We start from the raw sequence: 21,918 nt of genomic DNA, 5'->3' as shown, positions 1-21,918 counted from the left end.
ATGTACACGATTTCATTAAATATACGTTATTATGTAATAATACATAATACTATTATGTAATAATACATAATAATAAATAATGCTAAATGTACATACATTTAGCAAAGTCGTATACCTAGACTGAAAAGACTTTGACCTAAATTTATCCTTCCCACGTTGTCCTACGTTGTATATCACGTAGCTTTGAGGTTGAGTTGAGATATTTCAGAGGCCGGTAAATAATTTCCTTAACAACCGGCGGCTCCTCTTGTACAGAGACGTAGGCGGTTTCAATCTCGAACGTCCACGCGCGGTATTTATTATTTTAAAAGCATATTTCCACCCCAAGTCAAAAGTTTATCCAAATACCTAGTTATATAAATTGCTCCTTTGTGTACCTAAATAACCATTCTGTCACAAACTAACCTGTATTTGAAATCTTAAGGCAGTTAAGTAAATGTAAACAACAATAAACAACTTTTATTAAAACTACGACGTTCGCAACTTCGCTTGAAATTCTGTTTTTGTTGTATTAAACCATCTGCGCAATATTATTGCCTATATAGGACATATCGGCTTGATAGTTTTAAGTCCATACCGGACATAGAAACATAAGTCTTATTTACTCGTAATACCATCTCACTAATAGGTATCATAAACGCGAAAATTTGTATTAATATATCGATATTTGATTCATTCACGCAAAAACTTCAGAACCGATTTGGCTGAAATTCTGAATAGAGATTAGAGAGAGATTGTACTCCGGATTGGCTACTTACTATTTCGGAAAAATCCATGGTTTCGGCGGAATTTGAGAAAATCTGAATTTCTTGCATCGTATCCATCACTAATTGTATTTAATCTTAATATATAAATGCGAAAGGTTCATCACGAAATCTCGAAAACCGCTTGACGTACATAGATCGAATTTGGTAGGGAGGTAGTTTATACTTAGTATGTATCCGCTAAGAACGGATTTTGCGATAGGGCCAGATTAAGCAGGTCTAAGGGCGGACGAAGTCGCGGGCCGGTAACACTGTATACACAGTTAGAACAGACGCATTTTTAATTTCACCCCGGCAGATAGATATTGTGTTATTTTAGATTCCATTTAGATGTTTACTTAGAAATTAAATATTTAAACACATTTTCCTACTTATTTTCGACCAAATCAAAATAAATGACAATGAATTAATTAACAATTAAAAAATGACTCCGCCAACCCGCATTGTACCAGCGTGGTAAGTCTAAGCTTTATATCCCCTTTCCTATAAAGAGAGAGACCTGGCCCTTTAGTGCCCTTTAGTGGGCCACTAAAATAGATTGAAAAAAATAAAGTAGGTATAACTTTTAAACTGTAAACCCTGTTTTACATCGTTGCATACCTACATAGTACCATACATTATACTCAAGTCCTTAGCTATTCAGCGGGGGAGGATTTCATTCTTTCTTCTCAGAGTGCCTTTGTCTAGTGCGGTCGATACTCAAGCTTAACTTTTGTGCACACATATTACTTTTTCCCCTTGTTCAAAAATAAACAAAGATTAAATACACCTTGAAGTAATAAAAAAGTTTGTATAAATACGTAAAGAACTTAGTAATACTTATATGCATTATGATGCAGGTGTGTTATGTTGATCATAATACATATAGCGGTGTTATCATTTAAAGTACGTTCTTTTAAAATACTTGTGATGAAAAGACTCCTTTGTAAACTTCGTCCGCGTGGGATTTACTTTAAAAAGTCGTATCTAAAAGTTCAATGAGTCAAAGTTCACTCTCATTAACCTTACGAATAACTAGGAATATTATACCATTTACATTAATGATAATATAGCCCGCCAACTCCCATTGGAGCAGCGTGGCGGGTCTAAGTTCCACATCGCTCTTTTCTAATAAGAAGGTAGGAAATAGTCTGTTTACAAATAGGCAACTAACGTATAAAAAGTGCTTGTAAACTGAGCCTACTTGAAATAAATTAATTTTGAATTTTTCAATTTTAGTTTTCGCGTTTTAGTAAAGCACATATCAATGTTTTTGAAGTCGTTGAATCGTCGGTTGAAATATTTTTCATCAAATAGTAAATTAAGTTAATACCGTACGTGGTACTTTACAATAACAAATAGAAAAAAATCAATTTGGTTCCAACAACCTTAATCTCTACGTGACCTCAATGAGTCAAAACCCTGCTCAAATGTCAAAGCTATGCTTAATCTTCTTATGATAAGCGCACGTAAATCCGTTTTACGTTCATAAACGTCACGTGGTTTTTATATCAAGATCAATCTTTCTATCTAGCCATTTCCAACTACCCGATACTACAAGATTATGACTTAGTTTTAGGTAAATACCAAAACGGAAATGGGAAATGTCTAAACAATGCTATTTTCGTATAGTACCTACATGGAAAAAGTGTCCGAAATATATCGATATTAATCACTAAAAGTTCAGTATTTCATATAAGATTTAATTTTAAAAATAACAGTGTAAGTATTTTATAATTTTTTCTAAACTTTAAAAACGCTGTCGCACATTTTGCGATGTTACTTAAGGTACTATAACATAAAATTGAAAATTTTGAAAAACCCCCGAATGTCATGAAATTATTATAATTACACTCTCGATCAAGTCATCAATTTTCTCTTTCAGTGCACTTTCATTTGAGACCCCACTTGAGTATATTTGCAGACATTCGGTTATTCTTCCACTTTCCACTCCCAGAATGGCTAAACCGATTTTCATCAAACATATCTAAGAACGCTCGCCCTTAAGTCACCTTTCATACAAAAAAAAACTTTATTGAAATCGCTTTATCCGTTCGTAAGTTATGGCGCCACAGACAGACTGACAGACAGACACGTGAAACTTATAACACCCCTATTTTTGCGTCAGAAGTTAAAAAGAATAATCGTCAAACTAAATAATAACTATTTTTTTAAATTTTGACAAACGCTAAACCGTTTAGTTAAGGTTTTGTGTTTACGTGACGTCATGAAACGATAAAATATAGACCATCATGGCCGACAGCGTTTTGGCTCGTATTGTCTCGAAAAATATTTAAAAAAAAATTTAAGTATTCACGTTTAAAAAAAAACGATAATTTTTTTTTCAATCTAGTAGAACGTTAATGATCAATTTAAGACCATTTAAAAAAAATCAACTAGCCTATTAAGAAAACGAAGTCCAGATATATGTATGTATGTATATATGTATTATTGTATATTATTTATGTATTTAGGAATATTTATGTTACTTAACTTTGTCTTATTTTTTGTATGTTTTTCTCTTCCACAGTGGTTGTCTGGAAGAGATCGCTCTTTAGCGATAAGACCGCCAATTGTACATTAGTCTCTAAGTCTTATTATAAGTTTTTTTTTTTTTTTTAGTGTACAATAAAGTATATTTCTTCTTCTTTCTTCTTCTTCTTCAGATATACCAATAAGCAAAACCGTATATAAATAAAACATCAAAACTTTTCCATACAATACATCATTTGTATGGTTTTTAGAATATCTAACTTATCTTAAGTTATCATTGTATACAAACTCAACTTAAAATACTTTAGTAGATTCTCACAAATTGAAGAGTTCAATAACTGCATAAGGCCATTAACACTGATTGAATGCGCAGTGTTTTCAGACACGTTCAGTAGAATCAGTGAGAATAGAATCTTTGTGTCGTGAACATGAAGTTCAACAATTTAATTAAAACTTCACACAAGAGATGTCTTGTAATCGTAGCGCAATTGTTTCAAGTCAATGTCGCTGAGCTTTGTTATTTAAATCCAGCTCATTTAACATTTCCATCGCAGTTACACTTAAATGAATTTTGTATTCGTTATCGACTCATATTCGGCTCACTGCTGAGCTCGAGTCTCCTCTCAGAACGAGAGGAGTTAGGCCAATAGTCCACCATTAGTATGAAAGTAAAGAAATGTAATTCTAAATCAAAAAAATCAAAAATTCATTTATTTCAAGTAGGCTCAGTATACAAGCACTTTTGATACGTCAGTTAACTATTTGTAAAGATTCTACCACCGGTTCGGAAGGCAGATTCTGCTGAGAAGAAACCGGCAAGAAACTCAACAGTTGCTCTTTTTTTAAAAAAAATCATACAACAATATTATAATTACAATTTATGACAACATTACAACTTCTTATAGTTTTACTTCCTGTGTGAAGGTGGAAGCTGATCCAACGGCCTCCAAGCAACTATGTCATTAAGAAACTCATCGATGGTGTAGTAACCTCAACTAAGCAAATGTTTTTAACACATTGCTTACAGTTATGCATTGGCAGGTCCATCACAGTCTTGGGGATCTTGTTATAGAAGAGTACACCCAAACCTACAAAAGATTTTTTTACTCTTTGGAGACGATATGCTCTATTTCTAAGTAACAAATCTATAATATGTCTACATATATAAATATCTCGTATCACTATGTATGTTCAAAATAAACTCTAAAACTACTGACCAGATTTTGATTTTTAGTTACATTTTATTGACCTTAATATTAATTATTAGCGTACGTCCGCGACTTAGTCCGCGTGTAATTCAGTTTTTCACAAAACCCGCTGGAGCCACGGCCTTTTCCGGGATGAAAAGAAGCCTATAGGTATGTTAATCCAGAACAAATCTATTTCCAATTCAAATTTCAGCCAAATCGCTTCAGTTGCCGCAGCGTAAAGGAGGAACAAACATACACACTTTCGCCTTTATAATATTAGTGTGATGTGATTGCTAATGAAATATCACATCACACTAATATCACACTAATATTACTACTTACACTAGTAGGTAAGTGTGAAAGTGTGTAAGTATGTTTGTTCCTCTTTTACCCTGCGGCTACTGAAGCGATTTGGCTGAAATTTGGAATAGTAATAGATTTTACTCTGGATTACTACATAGGCTACTTTTCATCCCAGAAAAATCCATGATTTCCGCGGGATTTGTGAAAAACTGAATTCCACGCGGACGAAGTCGCGGGCGTCCGCTAGTTTATTATAAGTATGATAATATATATACGATAATATCGTTGAGTATAGGTAGATATACCTACATTTAATTAATTTAAATACATTTAAGGATTCTCTAGTAAAGAGCTATAATAGAGCTTATCCTAATGCGGGAAAATAGGCTACAATACCAAACTGCGCAGTCTAACTCTGGTATCTAACCAAACCGCATAGCCGTTTGTAATAATAATTATTCTCAAACGTTAGTTACCTCTAGGGACCGACGGTTTTATGCGCTCCCTAAGTCATGAAAATTAAACCAAATAAGAGAGGCCTGGGTCGCTTACGTTGTAGTAACTTTGAAGCCTTAAGCATTAAGTACACTGGGACAGCTATCGCGGTCAAATGACCTATAGTATTTTACCTATCTATCTATTACGCCACTGAGACTAATTCATTAAGAAAGTTCTTGTGTAACTTTTACCCTTTACATTTTAAGTTTAACTTTCCTTACTCTTGTAATATTTACGTGCATGACCCATTCTACTTTTAGCTTTTTAATTAATTAATCTTTCGTTTACTGTACATGTTTTGTTAATATCATAAAATGTTTTTAACTGACAATATAATTTTTAAATTAATAGATATCAAGCCGATTCTGAAAAATATAAACATTTTTCGAAATAACGTACCTAAACGTACTTCTCTAACTTTTGCACATTATGGAATATGAAAATAATATTAATGATATTATCAGGGGCGTAGCTAACGCCGTATCAGCCGTATCATTGATTCGAGGCCCTCGGACTACAGGGTCCAAAGCAAAAAATAGTATTAAATAAGAGAGGCCTGGCTCGCTGACGTGGTAGTAACTTTGAAGCCTTAAGCATTAAGTACACTGGGACAGCTATCGCGGTCAAATGACCTATAGTATTTTACCTACCTATCTATTACGCCACTGAGACTAATTAATTAAGAAAGTTCTTGTGTAACTTTTACCCTTTACATTTTAACTTTAACTTTCCTTACTCTTGTAATATTTACATGCATGACCCGTTCTACATTTCGCTTAATTAATTAATCTTTTGTTTACTGTACATGTAAATTTGTTAATAAACATGAAATGTTTTTAACTGATAATATAATTTTGAAATCAATAGACATCTAGCCGATTCTGAAAAATATAAACATTTTTAGAAATAACGTACCTAAACGTACTTCTCTAACTTTTGCACATTATGGAATATGAAAATAATATTAATGATATTATTAGGGACGTAGCTAATAACGCCGTACTTTGGACTACAGGGTCCAAAGCAAAAATTAGTATAAAATAAGAGAGGCCTGGCTCGCTGACGGTGTAGTAACTTTGAGCCTTAAGCATTAAGTACACTGGGACAGCTATCGCGGTCAAATGACCTATAGTATTTTACCTATTACGCCACTGAGACTAATTCATTAAGAAAGTTCTTGTGTAACTTTTACCCTTTACATTTTAACTTTTAACTTTCCTTACTCTTGTAATATTTATGTGCATGACCCGTTCTACGTTTCGCTTTTTAATTAATTAATCTTTTGTTTACTGTACATGTAAATTTGTTAATAAACATGAAATGTTTTTAACTGATAATATAATTTTGAAATCAATAGACATCTAGCCGATTCTGAAAAATATAAACATTTTTCGAAATAACGTACCTAAACGTACTTACTCTTGTAATATTTACGTGCACGACCCGGACTACATCCGGGGGGGGGGGGCCTTACGTGCAAAAGCAAAAAGTAGTAAAATGTGATCTACAATCTCACTCAATCTGGCGCTTCCCAAAAAAAAGACATATAAAAAACTGCCAATAGAGTTTCACTTCAGAAATGACAAATGTCAGTTAACCTCTTTTATTCCTGGGTAAATCGTGCGCCCAAAAGTTCGAAACATTCTACGTCGGGACACTTTAATATTTATTTTAATTTTTAAAATTTTTATTTTTATTTATTTAAATTTTATTTTTAATTTTTTTTTTCATACGGGCCCCCCAACTAAATTTAATACAGGGCACTTCTAAGTCACGCTACGCCACTGGACAAATTCATTGTATTGAACAAAAGCCTCAATAGCTCAATAGCAATCCCCGCCCCGTTGGTCTATTGTCGTACCCACTCTTAGCACAGTCTTACCCGACTAATTGGAGGGAAATGGGGAAATTGGCCATATTATAAAAGATATGGCAAATATTCTTTTATAAAAAAAAAAATACTTACCACTCGTTGGAACATCGCTAAGAATATATAAAAAGCATCAATAATTTTAACGATACCTAACACGATGTAATACGAGTACGTGACGAGAATATCGCTGGAACAACATTATCGTTAATAATAAATACATTTGGGGACTTAAAATGTGCCGCTCGCAAGGTCGAATGGTAATTTTGACTAAAAATACCAGCTTTTTTTACCAAAGACAAGTGCGAATCGTACTCGTCCACCGAGGATTCCTACTTCTGCTGAGCTCGAGTCTCCCCTCAGAATAGAGGGGTTAAGCCACTAGTCCACCACGCTGGCCCAATGCGGTTTGGCAGACTCCAATTCTCCGATATGCAGATTTTCTCACGATGTTTTTCCTTCACCGTTTGAGACACGTGATATTTAACTTCATAAAATGCACATAACTGAAAAGTTGGGGGAGCATGCCCCGGACCGGATTCGAACTCACACCCTCTGGAATCGGAGGCAGAGATCATATCCACTAGGCTATTACGACTCTTCTCTATTTCGTAGTTATAAATACTCGTATTTGCCTAATCTCGATGATGATAATAAATTTATTAAATACCTAAACCTAGAACTACTTACTAAAAAAATCTTCAGGTTTTATAGTTTTTTTTATGATGCAAGTTGTTGTACGGGAGTAGCAAATTTTTTAAATACTTTTAAAATATAAATTGTACTAGCGGACGCCCGCGACTTCGTCGGCGTGGAAATCGATATAAACTTTCAAGACCTATTTCACCACTTAGTGGGTTGAATTTCAAAAATTTTTGAATCAAATTATAACACACATATTTCGTTTTTTTTATGATTTATGAACAAAATTTAAAAACTTTAACTCTAAAAATGAAGGACTTTCCATACAAACTGAACTTTACATACACGCTAACGTTTGTTGTTACCAATGGTATAAGTAACATCTCAAATTGCGAATAAATGTATGGAATTCGACCACTTTTATTATAAATAGATATAGATAGATAGATATAGATAAACTCATTATAATAATTGCACAGTGTGCTATTGCAAACCGTAAATAAAACTCTTTCCACAGCGCGGAGTTGCATAAAGCTACACTAAGTAATGAAAGCCTCTGCTTCATAAATAATAAGGGTCACTTGCTTTGCATAAACATCAAACAGGCTAACTCATCTTCTAATTTATTTAATGAGTTTTGAAATGGGTTTTCCCTGCCATCAATGTGAACGTGTTTTATATATTTTTTTTTTCAAAACATTAACGTACCCACGAGGGAAAAATAACATATTATTTTCTACCTATCGATAACTTTAAAGGAGGTGCGAAGCCATCTATTAATTCAAAGCGTATCTGTCATAAAGATTTTAGTTTCTCAGACATTCTTTTTTTCTTTCATGTGGTTTTTTCAGTAACGACTAAAATGAACACCCTGGCACCGACTTCAAAGTGATCAATAGGTAGAAAATATGATAATTTTAAACTGTTAGTAAAAAGTTACACAAGTTCATACATAAAAAGTATAGGCACACGATGTTTTTCCTTTACCGTTAAAATTATACTTGTATCCAGTTTTCTGCAAAAATGTAATTTTCTACAATAAATAAGAGTAGGTATTCGTCTTTGTAACAAACACTGAAGAGTCTGCCACAGTATTGCGAAACTTGTACCGTTGTTTGCTCAGTCGAGTGCCCACCATTTATTAATACCTACATAAAAGAACTTGCGTATCATCCATCTACGAAAAGCCTTATAGTTCTAATAATAGAACTCTCAAGGTTTTCTGGGAAGATATGCCGACTTATATTTATAATTATTGGCTAACTGTTCACAGAAATAGAAATTAGTTTATGTGACTTCTCTGACATCTAAACGATATTTGTAATAATAGTAGCTCAATAGTAGATAGGTAATCGTATTAAAATGAGATTATTATACATATATCTTTATTAGTCTCATTTTAATACGATACAGTACCGGCTGCACACTCTAAAAAAGGTGACGTCATGCGTCGTTTCCTCGCTCTTGGGTTGCCAACTTTTTTTACAAGAAATAAAGTATATTCTGGTCTATGAAGATTATTAAACAGTGTTTTAGAATAACGGACATTTTCTTTTGAAAAATGCAACCATTCCATCAGTATTTTCTTATAACGTTGTCACGTTGAACTATTGTCAGTAAACCGACTTTACAGACAACCAATTTTTTTAAATTTAAGTTTTATTTGAATAATCCTGCTGCAGCTTAACGAGCTTATCAGTTTGAGGTAGGTTCACACAACTACTCGTATACCTACTACCAAGATAGTATCTACTGAAAATCAGGAAAAAGATTCCAGTATTTATTATTAGTTTATATTTAACTAATAATAAATACTGGAATCTTTTTTCTGATTTTCAGTAGATAGAGTAAAAAAAGGTTGTAGTTGTACAAAAAAACTACATATTACCTTTATTAAGAATTTTTTTCGTATCATCGAAACTTTAATAAATAAATTCTCATTGGCTATTCATAAACTAAAAACCGATGTGTAGGAGAAAAGTATAATGAAATCCACTTGGCACTAGATAGCTGTTTGAACCCTCCCACAATTAATTATAATTCACTGAATATTCATTACTCGGTTGTTCAAAGAACTCTGCAATGGAGCGAAATTCTAAACACATAATGCTTAGTAGCCAAAGCATTTATTTGGATGAATAATAATTTGCTATATACAGCAACATTACAGCGGTTAGTATAACAACGTACCTGTTCTACTCTTGTTTTTAACCGACTTCCAAAAAAGAGGAGGTTCTACGTTCGGCTGTATGTATTTTTTTTTTTTTTTTTTTATTATTGACTGATATCAGGCAGACACAGACAACTGTCTGTCTGTCTGTCTGTCAATAGACACCTTAGATTAAGTGCTTTATGTTCTGTGAGACACCTCAATGCAATGAGAATTGAAGAAGATCCACCATGCCCAGGTTGTGGCGAAGATAGATCCATATCACTATAAGGCTGAATGTCCATGTACACGCTGGTAAGATGGAAGCTACTAGATTAGGATAGAGTAAGTAGTGGCGTGTACTTCATATATGCAAAACTGCTCTGTTTGCCCTTAGGACTCATTAGCAGCCTATACCTATTAGAGGAGGAATTACTATTTGTACGTATTACAGTGCCTGCCCTAGTTAAATCCCCTTATGCACGCCACTTAGAGTAAGTGAAGCAGACTTCAGGAAATTATTTAACTTTCCTGATATAGTCCAATAATTTGGTAGTTTTATCTGGAAAGTTTTCCGAGAGTTTTGAAAATAGATAATCTTATAGATTTCGATGTGCTCTTTGCAAATTTCAACTTTGCCACCTCGTATCTTTGCCGCTCGAGCCGCCATCTTGAAAAAATGGCGTCTAAAAACAGTTTTTTTGACAACATCTCCTTTCCGACTCATTTTACGATCAAAATAGGTATATAATAAATTAAAGTAGAGAAATTTTCCTATAATTTATGAAATACCCTTTTTTTTTCAAATCAAGGCTTCGGCCGCGGCTAATTTTAGCGTTCCGGTACGATGTCGTGCAGAAACCGAAAGGGGTGTGGATTTTCATCCTAGGCCTAACAAGTTAGCCTGCTTCCAACTTCGATTGCATCCTCACATCAGGTGGGATTAAAGTCGAGAGCTGAATTGTAAAGAATACAAAAAAAATTAAATCTGTTTCAAAATTTAAAAAGAAAATATTCGCTTAAGTTTAAAGGAATCAGAGTTAAAATAAATAAAGGAAACAGCGGTTTGCGGCGTATAGTCTCTAATTTCCCGAGAGGTTAACACATTTTCCGACATACCCATCAGTAGAAAGTTCAGTAGTTTACCGGTTCGAAGGTCACGAACAGACAATAAGACTTTCATAATATTACCGTGTATATATTTAAGACCCGAAGTATTAAAACTTTAACAGCCCTAAAGGGAAAGGCTTATAAGTGTTACAGCTTTCAATAAAATAAATAATTGGCTGTTACGAGCGTTTAAGAATAAGTTAGTTAGTGTCATTAGTTCCAGTACAATTTTCTCATAAGCTTAATATCTATTCTACTAAGATATAATATTTAAAGGCTCGTTTTAAAAAAGTAAATTTGATAAATTTGTATCTACTAACTGAAGATTACCTAATTTCAAATTTTATCTTTTCAATCAGTTTACGGATATATCTACATCCATCTAGAGCTGTTATAGCCCAGTGGATATGACCTCTGCCTCCGATTCCTGAGGGTGTGGGTTCGAATCCGGTCCAGGGCATGCACTTCCAACTTTTCAGTTGTGTGCATTTTAAGAAATTAAATATCACGTATCTCCATTGGTGAAGGAAAACATCGTGAGGAAACCTGCATTTCAGAGAATTATCTTAGTTCTCTAGCCAGCGTGGTGGACTATTGGCCTAACCCCTCTCATTCTGAGAGGAGACTCGAGCTTAGCAGTGAGCCGAATATGGGTTGATGACGACGATATCTACATCGGAAAGTTACTACATTTTTCTTGATACTTGATAAAAGATAAGTTGTCTTTTATTTCAGTTCAAATTCCACATTGAATTAAAATAATTAAAGCGTACCAAACAAACGTATACAGTCGCATTAATAACATCAATCAGAATTAGGTTTTTACCACAACGGGGTTAAACTTTCATTTAGTAATCGTAAATTCAATTGTTCGTTAGATTTTGTTATTCTTATTTTTTTCTTATTTTTTTTTTTTAATAAATATACTTAAACCTACTTCCTACGGTTACTATACATCATAATACCAGATCGCTAAATAACTTGGCAGTAAATATTTTCCAATGCCAATCCGCATTGGGCCAGCATGGAGGACTATTGGCCTAACTCCTCTGACTCTGAGATTAGACTCGAGCTCAGCAGTGAGCCGAATATGGGTTGATAATGAAGATGATGAATGTCTTCCACCAGACCGGACTTGAGCCATTATTGAGAAAATATAAAAATTCTAAACTAACGCTGTCTGGTAACCAAACCCATAACCTCTCTGTTGACAACCACATTACTAACTATACCAAGGAGGTTGTTAATTATAAGCAAATGCCTGTGCATTAGTTCTAGGTAAAAATTTCAAGTAACTAGGTCACGCTACCTGATATCACCACGCTCTAAATGTACACAATAACAAAATGCACTTTTCAGTACAATAAAGCTTTAATACATTCATTGTTACAGTTAATAGCTATACGAGGAGGTAAATGGATTCGAGGAACAAGTATTACCTACCTACGTTCCATCAACCCACGCAAAAATCTATAAGCTACATCGCCGAGGAACTTTGCAAGTAAAGTATAAGCTTGCGATCTCGTACAAAACGTAACAACGATAGTATAACAATAAAGCAGATGTTAATATTACAGCTGTTGTAATATTGAGCTTTTCTTCTTCCGAGGAATTTTCAGTAAAACTTCAGTTTGCGTAATACCCTCGTGCCTCGCACGTTAATATGTCGGTTCTGCCCCTTTAGCCAAGTGGCACGTCAATTCTCTTTCTACGATCGCAAACGCTTCGGAAACTAGAAAAATGTATTGGAATGACATTTGCTATCGACAGGTCACGTGATCAAGATCTGTCATTCCCATACATTTTTCTAGTATTCGAAGCGTTTTAGAAAAAGAATCGACGTGCCAAACGGCTGCAGGGGCAGGTCATTTTCAATAATCTCTGACAGTGGTGTTAAGGAATTCACATTGGACATTGTAGCAGCGTGGGTTAAAACTCCATAACCTCTCTCCTAAGTATTCCCTCTCCTGTTTTAACGGCCTACAGGCCTGTTGAAATGGGCATAATAATGAAGTCTAAATTAGCATAAATCTGCTCTAGTAGGATTGGTGTTGTTCCCAATATGTAAATTATAGCCTTTGGGTATGCTAAAGACTGTAATTGTATAGTGTTAATGGATATTCGCAAGATATGACGTCACACTGAAAATTACATGTTACGACTACTCCCAACACAAACAGAATGTGTTTATTACGCAGATTATAAAACTTACACCTACTATATTAGCCGTGACGCCAAACAATAGATACATAATACCAATACAACAAAGAGATATTGAAAATTAAAAAAAAACTCATTTCGCTTTCAAATTAGAGATCATCAATACAAAAAGAACAACCCAGACAGAAACTTTGTAGACGTTTATTAAAAAAAACGGTACAATGACAATATAAATACGTATCAAACAAATTACAGTGTGAATCGGTGCGGCGAAGTGATCCTACTCAGTGAATCGATTCATCGAAGGCTTTGATCTGAGGCTGAGCGAAGGTGGCTGAAGAATGTATAAATAGATCACGCATCACCATAGCAACGCATCGCAGAGATATTGAAAAAGCTGGTGATAGCTAATCGATAATACCTCGATACGTTATTAGAAACTGAAAACTGTAAGTATACTATTAGAATACTTTAATGCAAAATTACTGAAGTTATGAACTTGGCGTCTGATGATTTTCTAAGAGTCCAATTAAAAGTTAAAGACAGTTATTCCGTTGCAATAGTTTCTTTCTAGCAAAACAATCCTATTGCCATTATACTCTGTGTTTTTAGTTAAGCGTAGTGTTTACTTTTTCTCTCATTTACAAACCTTATCATTGATTATTATTATTATTCAAATAAATTAAACTCTCACGCCCGGTACAAAATAAATAAATATAAAAAGCCAAAGGGAAAATAAATAAACTAACTTAAATACGTCAAAAGATTATTCTCAGTTATATTATTACTGAGCGCCGCGCGGTAGTTCCCGTTCCCATAAGAATACAGGGATAATATATAGCCTATAGCCTTCCTCGATAAATGGGCTATCTATCGCTGAAAGAATTCTTCAAATCGGATATGTAGTTCCAGAGATTAGCGCGTTCAATCAAACAAACAAACTATTCAGCTTTATAATATTAGTATAGATAACTGAGAATAATTATTTCAATCAGTAATAATAAATTTTAATCAATAATCGAAAGCCGAAAGGTAAATTAAGCCCGAAAGTGATAGTTAAGATGATTTCGCGATTGGAACCATGAGATAAAATTATAATTAGTATTTAACAATGTTTTGTTAAATACTAGTTATAATTCGATACTGATTATTTATACTAATTATTGTTTTGTTGAACAAAACAAAGAATTCAAACTTGCATGCCCGTCATAGTTAAAACCTTAACTAAATTAAACAAATCTTTATATTGACGTCAAAAGATCCGTTAGTTGTTTTGGAAATACGGATATATTTTAATGATACGGATAAAGTGTCATTAAAAAATTAAAAATAATGGAGTTAGTTCTAGATCAGATAAAACAGTATTAAATACTCGTAATTACATAACGAACGTGACTATCTAGAGAAATATTACGCACGCCTGTTATGTACCCAAATAGTGGATGGTCACGCATTCTTTACTTACAAAAAGTTAAAATTATAAAACACGACCACATACAACAACATACTTCAAATTCATCATTGTCATCACCATATCAGCCGATGGACGTGCACTGCAGGACAAAGGCCTTTTATAGGGACTTCCAAACATCACAATCCTGAACCGCGATCCAGGAAATCCCTACGACTCGCTTGATGTCATCAGTCCACCTGACCAACACTGCACTTTCTAGTGAGGGGGCCCCATTCAAGCACCTTGAACCCCAACGTCCATCGGGTCTTCGGACTATGTGCTACGCCCATTGCCAGTTTCGCGACACGTTGACCCATGTCGATGATTTTCTACAGATCTCCTCATTTCTGATTTGATCACGCAGAGATACTCCTAGCTTAGCTCATTCCATCGCCCGCTGTGTGACTCTGAGCCTTACTTCAAATTGGTAAGCCATAAAATACTAATTGTATTGTTTAAATAGTAAAGAGTTACATTCGTACATTACTTACATTGAAAATAAATGAACATCTTTTACTTATTGATTATTAGACGATTCCGATTTCGTTCACGAAGAAAACACTATATGAGCAAGCAGGCTTTAAAGTCCTCCTTAAGTCATGCCGATTTTTTTTTCTTTATCTTATAATGTCCACCACGCTGCTATTTTTTTTTTATTTCTTAATTATCCTTTTATGTCGCTCGTTTCACTTTGATACTGCCGATTCGTCAGGTCTCGTCAACATTTAATCACGAAGATTGATAAACAAAAAAAACACTGACTCTACCAACTCAAAAGAACAGGTACAAAGAACTCATACAAAGTTCCTCCTCCCAAGAATCTCTATGTCACAACTCAAAAGAACAGACTATCATACAAAGCTCTTCCCAAGAATCTCTGTCACAAAAGGAAACAATTAGCCTACTATGTCGCTCGTTTCACTTTGATACCAGAGGATCTACAGGTCTCGTCAACATTTTAATCGCAAAGATTTACAAGCACGCATTGCAGCATATAGACTCGAGGAAAAAAAATATTTTGTTTTCGTCAATCTCTCAATTATTTAAATAAGATTTTTTTTCATTAATTGGTATTATGCTCGTCACGGATCTTTATGTTTGTGAAGTTAGCTGCGAAATGAGTATGCGCATTCGTACGCTCCTCGCTCGCGCCGTTTGTACCGTTATTGATTCATAGCGCAGTCATTTGTTGCTAACTTCACAAACACAATATCTCGTGGCGGGCACAGTAGATACCTATTTGTCTGCTACGACACCATTTTCATATTTTCCAGACACAAATAGATTAGCGTTTTTACGCTCTAGGACTTCCTGTTCTTCACAATCTTTTGTTAACAAAATTTCAAGCCAGGCGTTTGATTACATCGTAAGTTCCAACCGCCGCTTTACGCATAACCTTTTTGTCCCTTCCCCCGCATAATCACATTGGACTACAAAATTCCCTTATCTCTACATTTTACGACACGCAGTTTTATTCTCATTTTAATCTTGGATATTTTTACGCTGTGTGTAAAAAATTTGAATAATAATAAAAAGTCATGTTGCGTATGCCATTGAATTAGCAATTTGTAATTTTAGTAGGGCTGGGCTTACGCCTTATTTTGAATGTTATAATGTTTTTTTTTTGTATAAGCTGCGAAGTAAGCAAATAGTTACTCGTATACCATATAATTTGCATGTTATACATTACATGCATTTTAATCTTGACGCAGCATTTATATAGGTAATAATTATAAAAGGTATGTATGTGTTTTAAGAAATTAAATATCACGTATCTCAAACGGTGAAGGAATCGTGAGGAAACCTGCATACCTGAGAATTTTCTTAATTCTTTACTAAAGAGTGTGAAGTCTGCCAGTCCGCATTAGGCCAGCGTGGTGGTCTAAGGCCTAACCCCTCTCATTCTGAGAGGAGACTTGTTTACCAGTGTGCCGAATATGGGTTTTTAATGATGATGAGGTATGTATGTACCTATGTAAACAATCGAGTAACACTTTGACAACGAACAAGTAATATTGTTTTAATAAACACAGTATTTATTAAAATTACATAATGAAAACGAATAAAAAAGTTTCTAAAACCCATGTCGTTTGAAACTCTAACCCGATTTTAATAGAGCTACAAAGAATCGGTAGATACTCAGTTACGTCAACATAATAATATCTTCTTTATAAATTCCGTATTAAAATAGAATTTCCAAACATTTCTGTATGTAGGTGTATAAATAAAGTTGGCAAAACAAACGAAAGTTTGAATAGGTTTGTTGTAGGGCGTAACAAACCCCAAATATTTCACAAACTGAGCGCAAACAATTCATCTTTATGATTTTCATTGTGGTTTTCATTTCCAACAGAAACCGAGCAAGTGAAATTTAGAAACAAATGTGGTAGTAATAAATTACCAGCTAAGGTTCTAAGTTATTCGCCTTTGATAAGGCAACTTCATTTAAAAGAAAGAGCGGGTTATATTTTTTTAAATTAAATTAAACTATAATATATAAATAGATATTGCAGACAGATAACAGATTAATTACAATCACCTAAATTTCAAAATATGATTTAAAAAAAATATGTATTGTTTTTAAAAAAAACTCGAAAGGAATAAAAAGTATCCCTTTTATGATAACTCGCACCTCACTCTCTCGTCTTTCCGTGAATCTATCACTGCCAATTTGCTCTGAAATTAGTACACTACTATTGAGTTGAAAACTTGAACGAGCGCTATAAGTCAGTTTGTAAGCAAACTTACCTACTCCTGAGCATACCCCTTCTACCCTTAACGAGAGCTAATAAATTACACAACCAGACACGACTGGGAAAACAGTAGGTACTGCTAGTTTTTTTAAAAAAAACTAGTATATTATTACTAGTACAAGAGAGTTTTAGAGTTCCGTCAAAATTTACATATCGGAAGTTATACCAGCAACTTATCCAAGATTATTAGCCAAATTAATTTACGGCACAGTACAGGGCCTGCGGGATCGCCATTTCAGCGCCTTGGTGCCCCAATGTCCATCGGCTCTTCAAACTATGTGACCTGCCCATTGCCACTTCAGTTTCGCGACTCGCTGAGCTATGTCAGTGACTTTGGTTCGTCTGCGGATCTCCTCATTTCTGATTCGATCACGCAGAGAAACTCCGAGCATAGCTCGTTCCGTCGCCCAGGAAGCGCAGTGTTGGTCGACCCCCCCACTAGGTGGACCGAGGACATCAAGCTGGTTGCGGAGAGCCTTTTTGAATGCTGGTGGCTCGAGACCGTTATTTTTAGAGCCTGTAGCCTGTCAATATATATATAACAGCATAATCTATGTAAGACAAAATATTAATTTGTACAAACGAAAAGGAGTTCTAAACCCACGTCTTACTAGACACGGGCGTCTCCAAAGAGTAAAAAAATCTTTTGTAGGTTTGGGTGTACTCTTCTATAACAAGATCCCCAAGACTGTGATGGACCTGCCAATGCATAACTTTAAGCAATGTGTTAAAAAACATTTGCTTAGTCGAGGTTACTACACCATCGATGAGTTCCTTAATGACAAAGTTGCTTGGAGGCCGTTGGATCAGCTTCCACCTTCACACAGGAAGTAAAACTATAAGAAATTGTAATGTTGTCATAAATTGTAATTATAATATTATTGTATGATTTTTTTTTAAAAAGAGCAACTGTTGAGTTTCTTGCCGGTTTCTTCTCAGCAGAATCTGCCTTTCAAACCGGTGGTAGAATCTTTACAAATAGTTAACTGACGCATCAAAAGTGCTTGTATACTGAGCCTAATTGAAATAAATGAATTTTTTTAGAAGTCCATGCAATAGACCTGTGTCCAGCAGTAGACGTCCATCGGCTGATAAGGTAAGGTAAGGTAAGGTAAGGTACAGGGCCTGGCTTCCTTCCATATAGGAGAAGGAATATTCTTTAGCTTATACCCACCACGCTACTCAAATATGGTTTAGAAAGCTCAATATACAAATAAACTTTAAGATAATTTAGGTAAATTAATAGTGCCCAGTGTAGACAAAGTAGAACTTAACCGCTTAAACTAACCTACACTCGGTTTAAGCCGTCGTTTACATAAACACCGAGGCGTTCTATTAAGTAAATCATAAACTCAAACAGAAATAATACGAGTACCTGTAGATATCACTATTTCCAAGTACAATATTGACTGTTTTACTTGAAAACATGAACAGCAAAACAAAATGTCTTTACCAGGCCATTTTCATAATTTTTATCCTATCAAAGTTCCAGCTACGTCCTTAATCAAATTGAAATAGTAGGGGCTCCGTCAAAGAGCTTGTTAAACCCCTAAATTGGATTTGTTACAAGCTCCAGTACCTCTTACAGATTAAACTAAAAACGGAATTTACATAGATATCCCTATAGCTACCTATTAAGATGATCTCTCTCGTCATTAGAATCTAAATAACTTTAAATAATTAAAAAAAAACTGAAAAACACGCTTTTAGCACGCACTAAAAATTACAAATATTGGATTTAAGTCACGTGACTATTTTTTCGTATTTCTGACAGCAAACTCTTTCATTTGATATCCATGTCATATGCAAGTCGCGAAAAGCCGAGCCACATGGCGCGACATTGTGAAGAAGCAAGCTTGTGTTAGGGGTCACGACCCTCAGTAATGAGGAATACGACGCAAGGAGGAGGAGAAAAGCTTTGTCGGATGTCGGTAGTTATGGTTATTCTATAGACAGATCTCCTTCTACGAGTATCACGCATAGATACTTCGAGAAAAACTCGCTCCATTGACCGCTTTGATATGAGGTCCATAATTGGACCAAATCTCGTAATTATGGGACATCGCTGGCAACATGCAACTATTCGAAGACTTTTGTAATTGATACCAACCAATTTATTGTTCAAAACATATTATATTACGGACTTGGCTTCCTTATGATTTTATTATATTTAAAAAACAAATACATATACTTAAACAATACACACAACCCCAAAGTAGCATACGGTTACGTATAAATAATGTAAATGTTTATGTGAAAACTGTTTTTATTTGTTCACAAAACCTTAGTCCAAAAGATATACCATTTTGAAAATGTCTTGCAATTTCCTGTAAATTGATCTTGCCGGACATACGAGTAGACTTCCACAAGAATTGTAATCTCCAGGGAAATCTAAAATTCTGAGTGAAACGGGGTTAGCAACCGTTGGTAATAAATAATATTATTGTTGCTTGAACTTTGATCTTTTCTTTAGAATAAGTTGGTCATAGTTATTTAAACTCTCCTGTTATTATGAATAACTTTAGTTGCGGTTCAACCTTTAATATCAACCTCGTATTTAAATAAACCTGATTGTAAAATCTTTCATAAATTAAAGTATTATTAGAAGATCCCGTAGGGGTATTAGATACGTTAAACATAGTTTTATTTAGCCGCTGTACAGTGGTACTGTTAGCACAAGGTACATGATACAAATACACACAAATCAGAACAATGTTATACGAGTATTTACATAAGGATGTGAGCCGTGGTTTTTCCCGAAAAATATAAATGAATATTTTTAAATCCATTTGAGGTATTTGGACTCATTCAATTCATGTTACTTTAAATATTTTAGTCCCTTACAATAATATAGAAGAACATATATCATCATTGGATCGGATCACTTGAATTGATCGGTTGATTTAGGAAGTAGATGTTAAAAGTTCAATCATTATAATCAAATTGCGAACTAGTGCATTTATTGTTTTCATGTTAGAACAGAACACTTTATAATTAAACGCCATCGCACGCTGAGTAACTAAAAACCATTTACGCTCTTTAAAAATAAAAGTAATGAGGTTCTTACGTAAAATCTATTAAGCTCAACAATTTCAATTATACGCCGCAAAATACTAGTTGAGCGTCATAAAACGAAATACCCAACCCTAGGTCCTGTTGACCTACTTTTGCTCTGAGATAAATCAACAATTTTTGCCGCGTGTTCCTATAAATTGTTACTGCCCGCGTCATGTATTTTATCTCTATGCCAGATAAACCACATCATTTCATGTCGTTTCTTCTCATTACGTGTATGTTTCTTCTTTAATGCTACTAAAAAATGAAGGTTTAAAGATTTGCTATTATTGTCGACCACTACCGTCTTACCTATTTTTATTTATTTAATAACTAAAATACTAAGATTTAAAAAGGTTATATAAAGAAACATAAAAATCACAGATTTGCCTATGGCGGTACAATGACCGGAGCCATGGATATAAGAATTACCTTGATTTACTTTGGCTGAGTTTGTTGTGGCCTCTTTTCGGACCACGGTGCTTTTGGAACCCTCGTAACTTTAATTTTAAGTTTTTGACTACAATTAAATTAAATTATGACATAACTTGACATTTCCAAAGTGCTTGTAAACTAAGCCTAATTGAAATAAATGAATTTTGATTTTAAAATTTTTTTGAAGGCAGCATTAGTGTTCTTTTTTTTGTGGTAAGAGCATAGGCTGATAGACTTTCAACCTTCATAAAATGAGGTATGTCTGACTATCGCAGGCTCGTAGTCAATACCTTTTCACCTATCATGTTACCTACACTTAACTTGAATACAAAACAAACACTTACCCGTAGTCTGTGGGAACGGTGCGGCGAGCACGTTTGCCGACACTACCAACAAAGCTAACACCAGCTTTGAAACTATTTTCATAGTTCCTGCCATCTGAAACAAACAAATTTTCTGTTGTATAAAAGTTCCATCATCATCATCATTAACAATCGATAGTCGGTTCACGAGTTTCCTCTTAGAAATGAGAAGGGATAGGCCTTAGTCCACCACGCTGGCCCAGTGCGGATTGGCAGACTTCACAGACAGAATTAAGAAAATTCTCAGGTATGAAGGTTTCCTCACGATGTTTTTCCTTCACCGTTACAGACACGTTATAAATTTATGTAATTTCTTAAAATGCACAAAACTTGAAAGTTAGAGGTGCATGCCCCTGACAGGATTCGAACCTACGCCCTCCGAATCGAAGGCAGAGGTCATATCCACTGGGCTATCAAATATCTCTAAACGTTTACTAAGACAAAAATATAAACTTATAGGGTACCTAACTACCATCTATATATTATACTAGCAGACGCCCGCGACTTCGTCCGCGTAAATTTCGATGTCAACTTTACTACTACCCCTGCCCTACCCTACCCCTACCCTACCCTACCCCTACCCTACCCTACCCTACCCCTACCCCTACCCTACCCTACCATTACTCCAACTCTACCCTACTCTACCCCTACCCTACCCCAAAACCTACCCCTACCTTACCTACACCCTACCCCCATCCTACCC

At 34.7% G+C, this 21,918-nt stretch overlaps 2 protein-coding genes across 3 annotated transcripts in view; both read right to left on the bottom strand.

The window, feature by feature from the left end:
• The window catches only part of LOC112047762 (MKI67 FHA domain-interacting nucleolar phosphoprotein-like), a 191,494-nt gene that overhangs the window by 58,934 nt on the left and 110,642 nt on the right, over positions 1–21,918 (bottom strand). The gene's annotated exons all lie outside the window — the stretch shown is intronic.
• LOC112047791 (uncharacterized) overlaps positions 1–21,918 on the bottom strand; it is an 85,907-nt gene that overhangs the window by 48,266 nt on the left and 15,723 nt on the right. For both annotated transcript variants that reach the window (XM_024085030.2, XM_024085031.2), the window contains exon 2: positions 21,198–21,291. In XM_024085030.2, the coding sequence (XP_023940798.1) occupies positions 21,198–21,291 (94 nt within the window). The remainder of the gene's footprint in view (positions 1–21,197; positions 21,292–21,918) is intronic.

The sequence above is a fragment of the Bicyclus anynana genome, chromosome 12, assembly GCF_947172395.1.
Source record: "Bicyclus anynana chromosome 12, ilBicAnyn1.1, whole genome shotgun sequence".
Classification (NCBI taxonomy): domain Eukaryota; kingdom Metazoa; phylum Arthropoda; class Insecta; order Lepidoptera; family Nymphalidae; genus Bicyclus; species Bicyclus anynana.
The sequence above is the reverse complement of the archived record's forward strand: the minus strand, read 5'-3'. Positions and strand labels throughout refer to the sequence as shown.